Raw genomic sequence first — 14,321 nt, forward strand, 5'->3', positions numbered from 1 at the left:
GTCAGGCTGGAAGTACTGTGAGAATAGCTTCCCCTAACCAGCCCTCCATACAATTTCGGAAACCCAATGTGGCCTTCAGGCCAAAAAGTTTGCCCACCCCTGTCTTAGATACACCAACTGTGAACATATTGTAAGCATCTCTGGCACACTTAGTCTGCTATTTTGACATATTTACTAAGATGTTTTGTTATCAATTTTACACCTTGAGTGAATTCCTGGTACTACTGAAGACAATGTCCAAATTACTTCATTAGGGTCAGAATTTCACCCTTTATCATTCCTCTCCCCCCTTTCTCTGTCACTGAGGACAATACTACTTCCCTGTCACTCAGACCCATAACCTAGGATAACTTTGTTTTTTTTTCCATTTTGCCTCTCCCCTGCCTCACACATCCATATCATGTTCATAACAGGATGCACCATGTTCATATTTCCTATTCAATATTTTTTTCTATCATCATTCAGTGAGTGGCCCTGTGTTTTATTTACTGCACACCATTCAAACCCTACAGTGGATACAGAATTCTTTTCTGATGTCTCTTAATTATTGTTTTATTAATTAACTTATATTTACAAACCCCCTGTCAGGTGAGGTGGTACAATTATTCCCATTTTACACAAGGGAAACTGAGGCACAGAGATTCAAGCCAATACTGTCACTCTTCCTCCTCTTCTTTGATTTTTGCCCATCAGCTCAGCAGCAAGAAATGGGGCCAAATGAATTCTTTCCACCACTTTCTGCTTTGTACCAGCTTCATGGCTTTGTTAACCTTTAAACCTTTTTGTTCTATATGTGATTCTTCACTATGTCTATCCAACGCATCCTCAGTCTTCCTTTGTTTCTATTTCCTTGCACTTTGGTATGTATCACCATATATGGTATCCTTTCCAGGTCCATCCTTAACATGTATCCAAACCGTTGCTGTCATTTTTCTTGAGTCTTCTGTAACAGCATTATTTCTTGCCCTAGCTGTTTTCTTATCACTTCATCTTTTATTTTCTGTGGTTTTGAAATTCGCAGTATTCCTCTCAATCAGTTCCTGTATGCAGTCAATATTTTTGGTTTGTTAGCTTTCTTCATATTTCAACACTCCAAACCGTACAGCAGTATTGGCACTAGGGCTGGCGCAACCCATTAGGCGACCTAGGTGGTCACCTAGGGCGCCACAATTTGGGGGGCAGTGACTGCGGCGGTATTTCGGTGGTGGGACTTTCCGCCGCCTCTGTGGGGGGTGGCATTTTGGGGCGGGACCTTCCGCCGCCTAGGGTGGCAGAAAAGCTGGCGGCGCTCCTCATTGGCACGAAAATTGTCTCATATGTGCTGATCTTCATTTTTATCTGAATGTCTTTAGCCTTCCAGAAAATTCTGCAAGATCTGAATGCAATAGCACCTAGTCCGATTCTTCTTATGTGATCTTCACAATTCCCAATGTTTAATACTAGTCCTCCAAGATTTACAAATTTTTCCACTTGTTCTAGTTTTTGTCTCCAATTTTGATCTTTCTCTCTTCCTCTTGCCTTCCCGTTGGCATAAATTTTGTTTTCTCCTTGCTGATCTTCAGTCTGAATTTTCAGTTTTCCCAGTCTACCTAGTTTGTTATTCTCTGTAAATCCTCCTTGGTCAATACTATGAAGTCAATACCATTAATATAGTATCATTATTTCAGCCTTTTTGAAATATGGAATCTAAACCAGAGATTTAATATTTAAATGTTCCAACTTAACTCTTAGTAAAAGTAACAAATATGCAAGGGCATTCTGCATCGAGCTTCTGCAGACAAACTACTCTGAGCTTCTCTCTTGTGGTTAGGATAACTATCACACTACTGTCCTTTGATAGACTAATGCCTTTGTATTACAGGGCTAACATATTCATCATTCTTATTACATTAATACATAGTACCGATTTTGCCCTTTGTGCACAGAAGGGTTATTTGGAGGACTAATTATGATGTTAAATATATGACTTAAATAACAATGGGCTGAATTTTGCCTTGTGATATCCATGTACAATTCCAGTTTACTTCAGTTAGATGCAACTGAGGGAACATTAACTCTGGCCAAATTCTGCTCTTAGTTAAATGGATGTAACCGAGAGTAAAATGTATCCCCCAGACATTTGCATATCATTATTTCTGTGTTTTAAAAACTGTAACCTTAACTCTAATATTAATGCAAATTTGTATATTTAATATATTTTCAATAGAATGTACACTGCTAATTGCCTAAGTCACACTTGAAAAAAATGTAACCCACAGACTTTTTTATTTTTGTATATTGTACAATGCCCAGTACCTTATTCATGCTAAACAAATAAATAACAAATATAACAAAGTTGGGCGGTATTTCCAATATGGAGGAGGACTGGAATATCATACGAGAAGAACTTGATGACCTTATAAACTGGAGTAATAGAAATGGGATGAAATTTAATAGTGCGAAGTGAAAGGCCGTGCATTTAGGGACTAAGAACAAGAATTTTTGCTATAAGCTGGGCCTTATCAGTTGGAAGCAACAGAAAAGGAGAAAGATCTGGGTGTATTGATTGGCCACAGGATGACTATGAGCCATCAAGGGGATGTGGCCATGAAAAAGGCTAATGCTGTCCTAGGATGCATCAGGCGAGGTATTTCAGGTAGAGACAGGGAAGTGTTAGTAACATTATACAAGGCATTGGCGAGACCTCATCTGGAATACTGCATGAAATTCTGGTCTCCTATGTTCAAAAAAGATGAATTCAAACTAGGGCTGTCAATTAATTGTAGTTAACTCACACGATGAACTCAAAAAAATTAATCACAGTTTTAATCGCACTGTCAAACAATAGAATACCAGTTGAAATTTATTACATATTCTGGATGTTTTTCTACATTTTCCTAGATATTGTACTCTGTGTTGTAATTGAAATCAAAGTGTGTATTAACAAAAGAAATAGTAATTTTTCAATTCACCTTATACAAGTACTGCAGTGCAATCTTTTTGTTGTGAAAGTGCAACTTACAAATGTAGATTTTTTTGTTACATAACTGCACTCAAAAACAAAACAATGTAAAACTTCAGGGCCTACAAGTCCACTCAGTCCTACTTCTTGTTTAGCCAATTGCTAAGACAAACAAGTTTGTTTACATTTATAAGGGATAATGCTGCCCTCTTCTTATTTACAATGTCACCAGAAAGTGAGAACAGGCATTTGCATGACACTTTTGTAGCTGGCATTGCAAAGTATTTATGTGCCAGATATGCTAAACATTCATATGCCCCTTCATGCTTCGGCCACCATTCCAGAGGACATGCTTCCATGCTGATGATGCTCGTTAAAAAAATAATTCAATTTGTGACGGGGTGGGGGGTAATAGGTGCATATGTAAGAAAAAGCCCCCAAAATCGGAACTGTCCCTATAAAATCGGGACATCTGGTCACCCTAATTCCAACTACCTGAGAATACTGTGGCTTCAGACTTGCTGGAGAGAGCAAAGGGTGGTTCCTGCACTAATCTGGTAATTTTCTTATGGATAATACCCATGCTAGAGACTGCATCATAGGCATATTAAGGAACATTTGCTTGCTCACAGAACTTCAAAGACATCACAGTCCTTTGATTTCCAAAAGTTTAGATTATTTATACATTAGAAAAGGTTTTCTTTGCTTTTTCAAACTACTCATTGCAATAATATAACAATTTAGGACCATATTCTGCACTCAGCTCCACAAGAGACAAGACTCTGGCCCTTATATTGCAATGAATAGTCGGAAAAAGCACAGAAAACATTCTTCTGTCAGGCTTTTACACTCCGTCTCCTAAAAAGCAGTACATATTATGCACTAATGTCACATTCATTTCTGGACCAGTTTGGAATGGCCTTATTCATCATAGGTGGCATTTTCAAAAGCTCCAAATGCATTGAGGATCACAAGTCCCATTGACTTTCTGCATTTTTTCCGGGAGCCTTTTATATCTGATTTCTATTCCTACATGTAAGTGCTGTGCACCTTGCTATGACTAAAAAACTAGTGTTCCTTGGATGCTGCTTATGCAGTATTAGAGCTTGTCGAAAATTTCCCATCTAAATATTTCCTCGACAGAAAATGGCTTCTTGACTAAACAGAAATATTTACCCAATATTTTCCATTTTACTCAAAGGTTTTCTTTTTTTGAATAAAAACTTCACATTTCAGCCACGGAAAGGTAAAATTTTTCTTTTAAACGGAACAATTTCCATTTTGTTTTGGTTTTTTTTGACAAAAACCTGAAAATATTTGAAGAAAATTTTTGTTGAAAATTTAAAAAAAAATTGTTTTCATCAAAATGTTTCATAGGGGTAAATAATTTCCCAGCCATCTCAACCTAGTCTAACCCTCTCCACAGTGTGGCTTTAGCTGTTAACTCTGAAATCAGATTTACATTTAATTAGCTATTTCCAAGGATTCTCCAGCCATGCCCCCTCCAGGACTAGAGAGAGAAGGATCTCTTGAAAGACATCAGTAAGACAAATACTGAGTATGTTCAGGGATCTCACAGATGTTCTCACAAGGAAAGAAGGCTTGATGCCGCTGCAGCAGCAGCACCACCACCTGCTTTTCTGGATTATCTTTACGCAGCATTTAATAAGAAGCTGCACCTGTAAGTACGTGTGAAATGTAAATGATTCAATTATATGGGGAAGATCTCATGGCTAGAAGCCAGGTAGAATTTTATTAAAGTAATTGGTGATTCCTTTAGCTGAATTGAGATATGTGCCTGGTTGATGTTTAAGGGGATTTATGGACATTTAATCTGTGTTATCATGGATTAAATTTTCTCTCCCCAAAAGATATCACAATGTGGGGAAAATGTGGTGAAGATACTTACTACCATGAAGCATACACACCACGGTGAGATCTTCCCCACCCCGCTCTGTCCCCTCTATGCCAAGTAAAAAGGGTGGAGTGGAGTAAAGGGGCCATAAACCCCCTATATCTGACCTGTGGAGGATTCCCCCAGCCCAGGCACTGCAGAAGACAACCATAAGGCTGCCTTTTGAGGACCTCTTCACAATCCCGATGTAAGGTGCATACCAGGAATGAAACTGGGGGCAGGAAGAGAGTTTTGGGGTGGGTCTGAGGAGATTCTGGGAAGCTGCCATAAGTTAGACTCCTAGGGCTGTCTAAATGATGCCAGGGACTCTCCAGCCATGAGAATAACTCAGGATTGGGAGGGCAGGAAACTGTCTTAAAGTCATCTTAACCCCTGCCTCCCCCTCATTTTGAGTTCTGTACTCCACCTCATAGAGACAAGTACAGAAAAAGGGATCCAACAGCCTCAAAGAAAATTATTCCAACACTCAACTGAGTTTTGGAATGAACAGTGGACATCAAGGTGTTTGTGCATCCTGGGAATCATAAAGCAGGCAGGACCCAGCCCTGCAAAGTGCTGCCAAATTTATAGCAAGGAGCGCCCTCAAAAATTTTCTGCATCTGTCTTGAGGTAAGCCAATCTCCTCTCATTGTAGACCACCTGTCCTGACTGTAGCGGGAAGGTAGAATCATAGGGTTAGAAGGGACTGCAAGGCTCATCTAGTCTAACCACCTGCCAAAATGCAGGATTTGTTGTGTCTAAACCATCCATAACAGATGGCTATCCAGCCTCCTTTTGAAAATCTCCAGGGAAGAAGTTTCCACAACCTCCCTAGGCAGTCTGTTCTATTGTCCTACTGTTCTTACAGTTAAAAAGTTGTCCCTGAGATTTAATCTAAATCTGCTATGCTGCAGTTTGAACCCATTGCCTCTCGTTCTGTCCTCTGTGGCAAAAAAAGAACGACTTTTCTCCATCTTTTTTATGGCAGCCTTTCAGTACCTGAAGACTGCTATCATATCCCCCATTAATCTCCTCTTTTCCAAACTAAACATGCAGAGTTCATTCAGCCTTTGCTCAGATGTCTTGCATTCCATCCCTTTGATCATCTGTGTCGCTCACCTCTGGATCTTTTCTCTATATCCTTTCTATACACTGGTGACCAAAATTGGACAAGGTACTCCAGCTGAGGCCTATGCAACACTGAGTAGAGTGGTACTATCACTTCCTAGGACTTGCATGCTATGCCTCTGCTAATGCAACCTAAAATTGCATTACTTTTTTTGCAACAGTTTTGCATTGCTGACTCATGTTGAGGTTGTGATCCGCTAAAACTCCCAGATTCTTCTCAGCAGTGCTGCTGCCAAGCCAGTTATCCCCCATTCATTTATGCATTTGGTTTTTCTTCCCAGAGGGTACGTCTACACTTACCGGAGGGTCCGGCGGCAGGCAATCGATGTTCTGGGATCGAATTATCGCGTCTGGTTTAGACGCGATAAATCGATCCCGGATCGATCCTGGAAGTGCTCGCCGTTGACGCCGGTACTCCAGCTCGGCGAGAGGAGTACGCGGCATCGATGGGGGAGCCTTCCTGCAGTGTCTGGACCCGCGGTAAGTTCGGACTAAGGTACTTCGAATTCAGCTACGTTATTAACGTAGCTGAATTTGCGTACCTTAGTCCGAAGTGGGGGCTTAGTGGGGACCAGGCCAGAGTGTAGCACCTTACATTTGTCTTTGTTGAATTTTGTTTTGTTGTGTATAGCCCAGGTCTCCAATTTCTCGAGATCCCGCTGAAGTTTAGCTCTATCCTCCAAAGCGTTTGGAGCCTGTCCTAGCTTTGTGTCATCTGCAGATTTGATCAGTATGCTCTCTATACCTACATCCAGGTCATTAATAAAGATTTAAACAAGACCAGACCCAGAAGAGATCCCTGTTGAACCTCTCCCTCCAATCCGACATCATTCCATTAATAGTTACTCTTTGTGGTTGTTTATGTAGCCACTTACTGGCAGTTCTGTCAAGCCCGCATTTCTCCAGCGTACTTAACTGAATGTCACATGGGACTGTGTCAAAATCATTGATGAAGTCCAAGTATATTATATCCACTACATTCCCTCTATCCATCAAATCAGTTAGCCTGTCAAAGAAGGAAATCAAGCTAGTCTGGCATGATTTGTTCTTGGTAAATCCATGCTGGCTGCTAGTGATTACCCCTCCACTCTCCAGCTATTCGCAAATTGAATGTTTTATACGTTGCTTGAGTAGCTTCCCAGGTATCAAAGTCAGGCTGACTGGTCTATAGTTCCCCAGTTCCTCTTTCCCCCCCTTTCTAAAGATGGGCACTATATTAGTAGCCCTTCTCCGGTCTTACGGGACCTCTTCTGTCATCCATGAGTTTGTAAATATTATTGCTAGTGGTTCTGAGATTTCTTCAGCTAATTCCTTCGGTACCCTTGGGTGAATAGCATCTGGCCCTGCTGATTTGAATTTATTCAAATTGGTCAGAAGATCTCTGACATAGTCTTAACTTACTCTGATCTGCATCCCTTCCCCTTTATTGTCTCTGGTAACTTTGCTAGTCATCCGGTCACGTTATTTTTTGTGAGAAGACTGAAGCAAAGAAGGCATTGAGCAGCTCTGCCTTTCTATCATCTTGCATTACCAGCTCACCTTCTCCATTGAGCAGTGGACCCATACCATCCTAGATCTTTCTTTTTGTCTAACATATTTGAAGAACCCCTTCCTGTTGTTTCTAACATTTCTTGCCAACTGTAACTCATTCTTTGCCTTAGCTTTCTTGATTTTGTCCCTATGTGCTTACGCTTTTCCCATGTATACTTCCTTGGTGACATGCCGCTCCTTCCATTTCCTGTATGTGTCCCTTTTGGTTTTTGAATAGTTAAAGAGCTCCTTGAGCAGCCACATTAGCTTCCTGTGGCTCTTTTTATCTTTTCTCTGCATTGGAATAACTTGATGTTGAGCCTCTAGTATTACATATTTTAAGAACTGCCAGCCCCCTTCGACTCCTTTTCTTCCTAATTGGTCTTTCCATGGGACCTTGCCTACTATTTCTCTGAGTTGGTTGAAATCCACCTTTCTGAAGTCCTGTGTCCTTGTTTTGCTGTTCTCATGTCCTTATTTCCATAGGATCTTGAATTCTATCAGATCGTGATCACTTCCTCCCAAGTTCCTAACCACCTTCACGTTTGCAATGAATTCATCCCTGTTGGTCAAAACCAGATCAAAAATGGAAGACCCTCTAGTTGTTTCCTCAACTTTCTGAATCAGAAAGCTGTCTCCTACACATGCTAAGAATTTGCAGGATGTATTATGTTTTGCTGCAATAGTCTTCCAATATATATCATTGAATTTAATATCCCCCATTAATACTAGCTCATGTGTGTTAGTTAATCTTATTAACTGCTTATAGAATTACTCATCCACTTCCTCTTTCTGATTTGGCGGTCTATAATAGAGTCCCACCATAACGTCACTACTGTTCTTTTCTCTTGTTATCCTCACCCAGAGACTTAGTAGGTCTGTGACCCACTTCCCCTTGGACCTCAGAACAAGTGTATTCAATCTTGACATACAGTGCAACATCTCTTTTTTTTCTCATACCTATCCTTTTGGAACTAGCTATATTACTCAATGCAGGTACTCCAATCATGGGAGTTGTTCCACCAAGTCTCTGTCATGCCAATTAAGTCATAATTTTCTCTATATACTATGACTTTCAGTTTATCCTGCTTGTTCCCCATACTCCTTTCAATCAAATACAGTCATCAGATACTTTACAGACTGTCCTGTTGCTTTTCTTTTTGCCTTTTGAATGCAGTTGTTATTTCTAGACCCTTCTTTAGAAATTAGCCCCTTCCCCTTGTCTTCATTACTTGAGCCTAGATACGCATTGGCTGTATTTTTGTCACCATCCCCCATTGGACCTAGTTTAAAGCTCTCATCAGGTTAGCCAGTCAATGTCCAAAGATGCTCTTCCTAGTAATAGATAGACAGAGCCCATCTCAGCACAGTAATCCTGGAACATCAGCTTGTTGTTGAAGAATCCAAAGCCCTCTTGCCGACACCACCTGCGTAACTACGCATTTACTTCCACAATTTGATGGTCCCTGCCCAGGCCATTTCCTTCAACAGAGAGAAGGGACAAGAACATCACTTGTGTCCCAAACTCTTTTATCCTTCTTCCCAGAGCCATGTAGTCTGCAGTGATCTGCTCAAGGTCCTTCTTGATAGTTTCGTAAGTCTCCCTTACCTCATGTGAAGGGGTTGATGGAAGCAGATCTCCCTTTGAGTAGAGGGGAGTAGCAGAGCTCCATATTCCTTCCGTATGGTTAAGGTATATTTGCTAAAGTGTGTGGAGAAATTTGTATGGACACTGGTCTTGCCATCGTTTCTAAGTGTTGAATCCTGCAAGGGACTAAGCACTATGGACCGGATCCAGCAATGCACGTAAGCATATGGATTATTCATATGCCTAAAATTAAGCATGTGCATAGGTGTGTCACTGGATCAAGAACAGAATGCTCAGCATCTTCCAAGATTGAGCCCTTAATTTTTCAGTGTAAATGAACACCAGATTTATGCTCACACATAATTTTAAAAATACACTGGTCTTTTTCACAATTACGTTCACAGTGTAAAGGATTTTTTTTTTTACTACTACTACTCTATGGATTTCAATAAAAACAAACAAACAGCCAAGCTAAGAACATATTTTATGTTTCCTGAATGTCAGAAACCTAATATTAGTAACTCTCCTATTATATTACTTTGGGAAGTTGCTAAGAAGGTATTTGGTTCTTCCCACAAAATCAATGGAACCACTATTTACTGTAACGTATTTCACATTTCAAATATAAATTTTGATATCCTACTGTTTTAGACAGGAATGATTTTATAGATACAGTCCAGAAACTTCAAACAGATGAAAAGGATATTATTTAAAGAGAGACAATAAGCCTCACTTTTATTGTTGAAGTTTCTTTTAACATCAACAGTAGAAAAGAATCTAGACTTCTGTGCATTTAAATACTTTTTCTTTCTATTACATTCCTATATTTTTGATTTTGCATAGTTTGGTGTGCTTTTGCATAGAAGGTGGTGGAGGTGTTTCACTCTTCCTCCTAAGTTGATTCAATGGCAAAATAGCTGTAAAAGGGTAGGCAACATACCAAAGAAAATATACGTAGTTCAGCTTATTGTGTAGCTATTTGAAATAAACATATGATGCATCATCCTGGTACCATCATCCCTGCTCTGTCTGTCATTTTTCCCTTTGCAGTTTATTGAATCCCTAGGTGTATTACAGCGGCAGCCTGTAACGATCCACCACACAAGTATCTGCCTACCTAGCTGCCTTTTCAATCACATTTTCGCACAAGGCTCTCTCCAACTACTGGAGTTGGTTACAATAAACTGACTTAGTTTATATATAATGGATTATTGATGTTTAAGTTTATAAACGGCGGTAGAATAGTATAGTGATGCTGGCAGTAGGGTATTTACTGTGGGAAGATCCACCAGTCTAAGCGCAGTCTCTAATAGCTATAAGCCACTCAGCAACTGTTCAGCAGCAGCTGACATTTATGTGATAGCGTGTTCTGTATGACAGAGCTAGATCTCATGTACAGCAGGTAGCTATTGAAATAGCTGCTTCTTGCTGGTACCTTGAACATGTTCGTGTTACAAATGTTTGAAACTATTTTCTTCTCTTTCATAAATATGAGTATATTTATTTGCCTCTCTTTTCTTCTTCCGTAGGTAATGCATTTGTGGTTAGCCTGGCTTTGGCAGACCTGGTGGTGGCCTTGTATCCATATCCACTGGTGCTCTTAGCCATTTTCCACAATGGATGGTCCTTGGGTGAAATGCACTGTAAACTGAGTGGCTTTGTGATGGGACTAAGCGTAATAGGCTCCATCTTCAACATTGCTGCAATTGCAATAAACAGATACTGTTACATATGCCATAGCTTTGCTTATGACAAAGTGTATACCTGGTGGAACACAATGCTATACGTCTGCCTAATTTGGGTGTTAACAGTTGTTGCAACTGTGCCAAATTTTTTCGTTGGCTCTTTAGAGTATGATCCGCGCATCTATTCATGCACATTTGTTCAGACTGCTAGCTCCTATTACACCATCGCTGTTGTCATAATTCATTTCATAGTACCTATCACTATTGTGAGCTTCTGCTACTTTCGGATTTGGATCTTAGTGATTCAAGTAAGAAGAAGAGTCAAATCAGAAATAAAACCAAGACTGAAGCCGAGTGACTTCAGAAACTTTCTCACAATGTTCGTGGTTTTTGTGATCTTTGCCTTTTGTTGGGCACCACTGAACTTCATTGGATTAGCTGTAGCTATCAATCCTTTGGAAATGGCACCAAAAATTCCTGAGTGGTTGTTCGTCGTAAGCTATTTCATGGCCTACTTCAACAGTTGCCTTAACGCAATAATATACGGACTTCTTAACCAGAATTTTCGAAAAGAATATAAACGAATCCTAATGTCACTGTGGATGCCAAGGCTTTTCTTTCAGGAAACATCCAAAGGGGGGACTGAAGGTCAGAAGAGCAAGCCTTCTCCTGCTTTAAACAACAATGACCAAATCAAAACTGATACCTTGTAAATGTGCTATGATGAATGCAAAGAAGTGTCATTGAGAACTCCAATGATGTAGTTATAAGATTACACTCATTCTTACTTACTTTTCTGTGCTTTCAATTTTAATGGTGTAGAGTGACTGGAATCCTGTTGTCTTGATAAAACACACTGCTCTTCTAAATTCATTTTTTATACAAGATACCAATTTGAAATCAGCTTCAGAATTAAAGTAGAACATGAATGCCAGCTGCTTTATTTCTCAGAGACTAATCCTGCCTTCAAAATGTGGATGAGGCACTCATTGACTTCAATGGGAGTCATGCAGTTATCCAAGGTCAGAATTTGTCTCTGAGAAAATATAATGAATGCATTTGCTTAAAGGTATGGTAGTTAAGGCTGAGGGAATTTTTTTCCTGTCATATCTGTACATGGAGATTGATGTAGATATTTTGCTTTCCTTCTATGTGTCAAACTTGGCATTTCTGTGTATGTACTGGTAGGGAAACAAGTTTTGCTTGTGTACTGAAGAGGAGAATTTTGTCCTTTTGTCCCACAAGAGAATTTTAACACTAATGCCTTTCTTGACAGGGATTTTCATATATATCCATCTCAGTTTATTTATTCTATTTGTCTTCTGTATATATTGTTTCTCTTTTTTTCCTTCAGATTATACAATGTAACTGGACAATTGTTTACACATTTATATTACTTTGAGGATTCTTCTTCTTATATGTGCTCAGAATTCCCATGAGTACTAGGTGGAGTTGTGTATATACTGAAGGGCAATAGGCACATAATAACTGTATAGAAATAATAGATATAAAATGTATAGTATAAATGTTGCCTTCTTAATTTTATATATAGTATATATAGTTCATTTGGGAGTTGTAGGCTCCAAAAACTATATGGAACAATGAATTCCAAACAGAATCAGGTAAAATGAAGGGGAGACACTAACAGTGTCACTTTTCAAAAGTGCTCAGCATTGACCTAACTCTTCTCCCATTGAAGTCAGTGGTGAAACGCTCATTTGCTTTATTGACTCCTACTGACTTCAGTGTGAGCAGCATTTGGCCAATACCAAATGCTTTTGAGCAAACCTCCCCTTAGATATTTAAAAGTTTCCTGTACACCAAGCAGGTGCGGTTGCTGGCTTCAAGTGGGGTGCTGCTCTAAAAATATCAGTATGAGGTTCCATGTCTGTGGTCTTTTAGTGTGACTCCAGGTCAACTCTGCACAGTTTGCAAGATAAAAGAGAAGTTTTTTTGGTCAGCTCTGCAAACTCAGCTTTCGGCTCTGAAATTCAAGCTGGGTTCTTTCCTTCTCCACTAACAGCAATCATGCAGGCCAAATTACAACATGGGTTACACCTGCACACCCCACTATGGCCTGTATAATTTAGCTTGCATCATCTTTATTGCTACAGTAGTGATGCTGAGTAAGAAGGAAGGAACTCAACTTGACTTTCACACTCCAAGTTGGGTTTACTGTGCTGACCATTAGGAAAAATATTTAAAAACTTGTGCACTAAGCAAATTGGATATGGAGTCACTAAAACACATTAAACATAGAACCCTATTTTTAGAGACAAATTTCAAAGAATGAACTCACTTTAATGGTTTTCATTGCCTGCCATAAAATCTATCTAAAGTCAAAACTGTATGGCAAAGTGACAAATCTGAAGATTTTCCAAGCTTCTTCCATATTTTCCTGGTATTTCTAATGTGCTCTGAAGCACAGGAGCCTAACTGGCATATAGTACTGCTTTGATGAAAACTAAGTGGGACAAAGATCTTGGAGAGACATAACCATTTTCTATAGGATGGTGAAAGAGAGGAACACTTAATGATGACCCAAGAGAAATAGCTAAAGAATCATGGCCAAATTCATTCCTTTTATTACTCCATGGATTTAAACAGGACAGACTTGTCTCAATGGTGTCTCTAAAATTAATTTAACTATAAGCATCCTTAAAACATAGTTCTACTTTGAAAATGACTCTATAAAACTTGCACCCTCCATTTCTTCCAAGGGCCTGAATATGGAATTGTGTGTGTGTGTGTCTGTGTGTGTGTGAAATGCCCATCAAAGTCAATGGGAAATTTGAGTGCTCAGGGAACGCAGGAGGTGGCACCAAATTTGCTCACTTCACAACATTGTTTATACAGACTTCTAGCCCTGAAAACTCAACTTGGGACTTGACATTCGAGCTTTCCTTTCTAACTTGTATATGAACACTAGTGCTAAAGAAAGCTCAGATGGAGCTCGGTTTATCATTTGATGATGCATGAGCCAGAATAGCATCCAGCTCATACTCCCATCGCTGTGTTAACTCTGCAGAGCTAAATGAAAAGTAGTAATAACTTTTCTCATACAAGTAAGCAGATATTCTATATGTTTATAGGACGCAGATGTGACATGGACATTGAAATTTTTACAAAGTCATTTTTCTTATTACAGTTGCACTTTAAAATTTAGGGGTCAAATTTTGGAATTGTTACTACATTGGTGAGCACTTACATCAGTAATCCCAAATGAAGCTAATGAGACTACTCATGGGAGTAACTGCTTACAGAGGGCTGGTCCACACTAAGCCCCCAGTTCGAACTAAGATATGCAACTTCAGCTACGTGAATAACGTAGCTGAAGTCGAAGTATCTTAGTTCGAACTTAAAGGTACTTACTGCGGGTCCACACGCGGCAGGCAGGCTCTCCCGATGACTCCGCCTGCTCCTCTCGCGGAGCAGGATTACCAGCGTCGATGGCGAGCACTTCCGGGATCGATTTATTGCGTCTAGACAAGACGCGATAAATCAATCCCAGAAGATCGATTGCTTGCCGCCGAACCAGCGGGTAAGTATAGACGT

The 14,321-nt window shown here is 39.8% G+C and overlaps 1 protein-coding gene across 1 annotated transcript in view; it reads left to right on the forward strand.

Moving 5' to 3' along the window:
- Positions 1 to 12,133, forward strand: part of MTNR1B (melatonin receptor 1B) — a 44,939-nt gene extending 32,806 nt beyond the window's left edge. Inside the window, exon 2 of the mRNA XM_024196926.2 lies at positions 10,611 to 12,133. Within this exon, the coding sequence (XP_024052694.2) occupies positions 10,611 to 11,479 (869 nt within the window). The 3' untranslated portion in view covers positions 11,480 to 12,133. The remainder of the gene's footprint in view (positions 1 to 10,610) is intronic.
- The last annotated feature ends 2,188 nt before the right edge of the window (positions 12,134 to 14,321 follow it).

This window comes from Terrapene carolina, unplaced genomic scaffold (assembly GCF_002925995.2).
Source record: "Terrapene carolina triunguis isolate 2854851 unplaced genomic scaffold, T_m_triunguis-2.0 Scaffold97, whole genome shotgun sequence".
Taxonomy (NCBI): domain Eukaryota; kingdom Metazoa; phylum Chordata; order Testudines; family Emydidae; genus Terrapene; species Terrapene triunguis.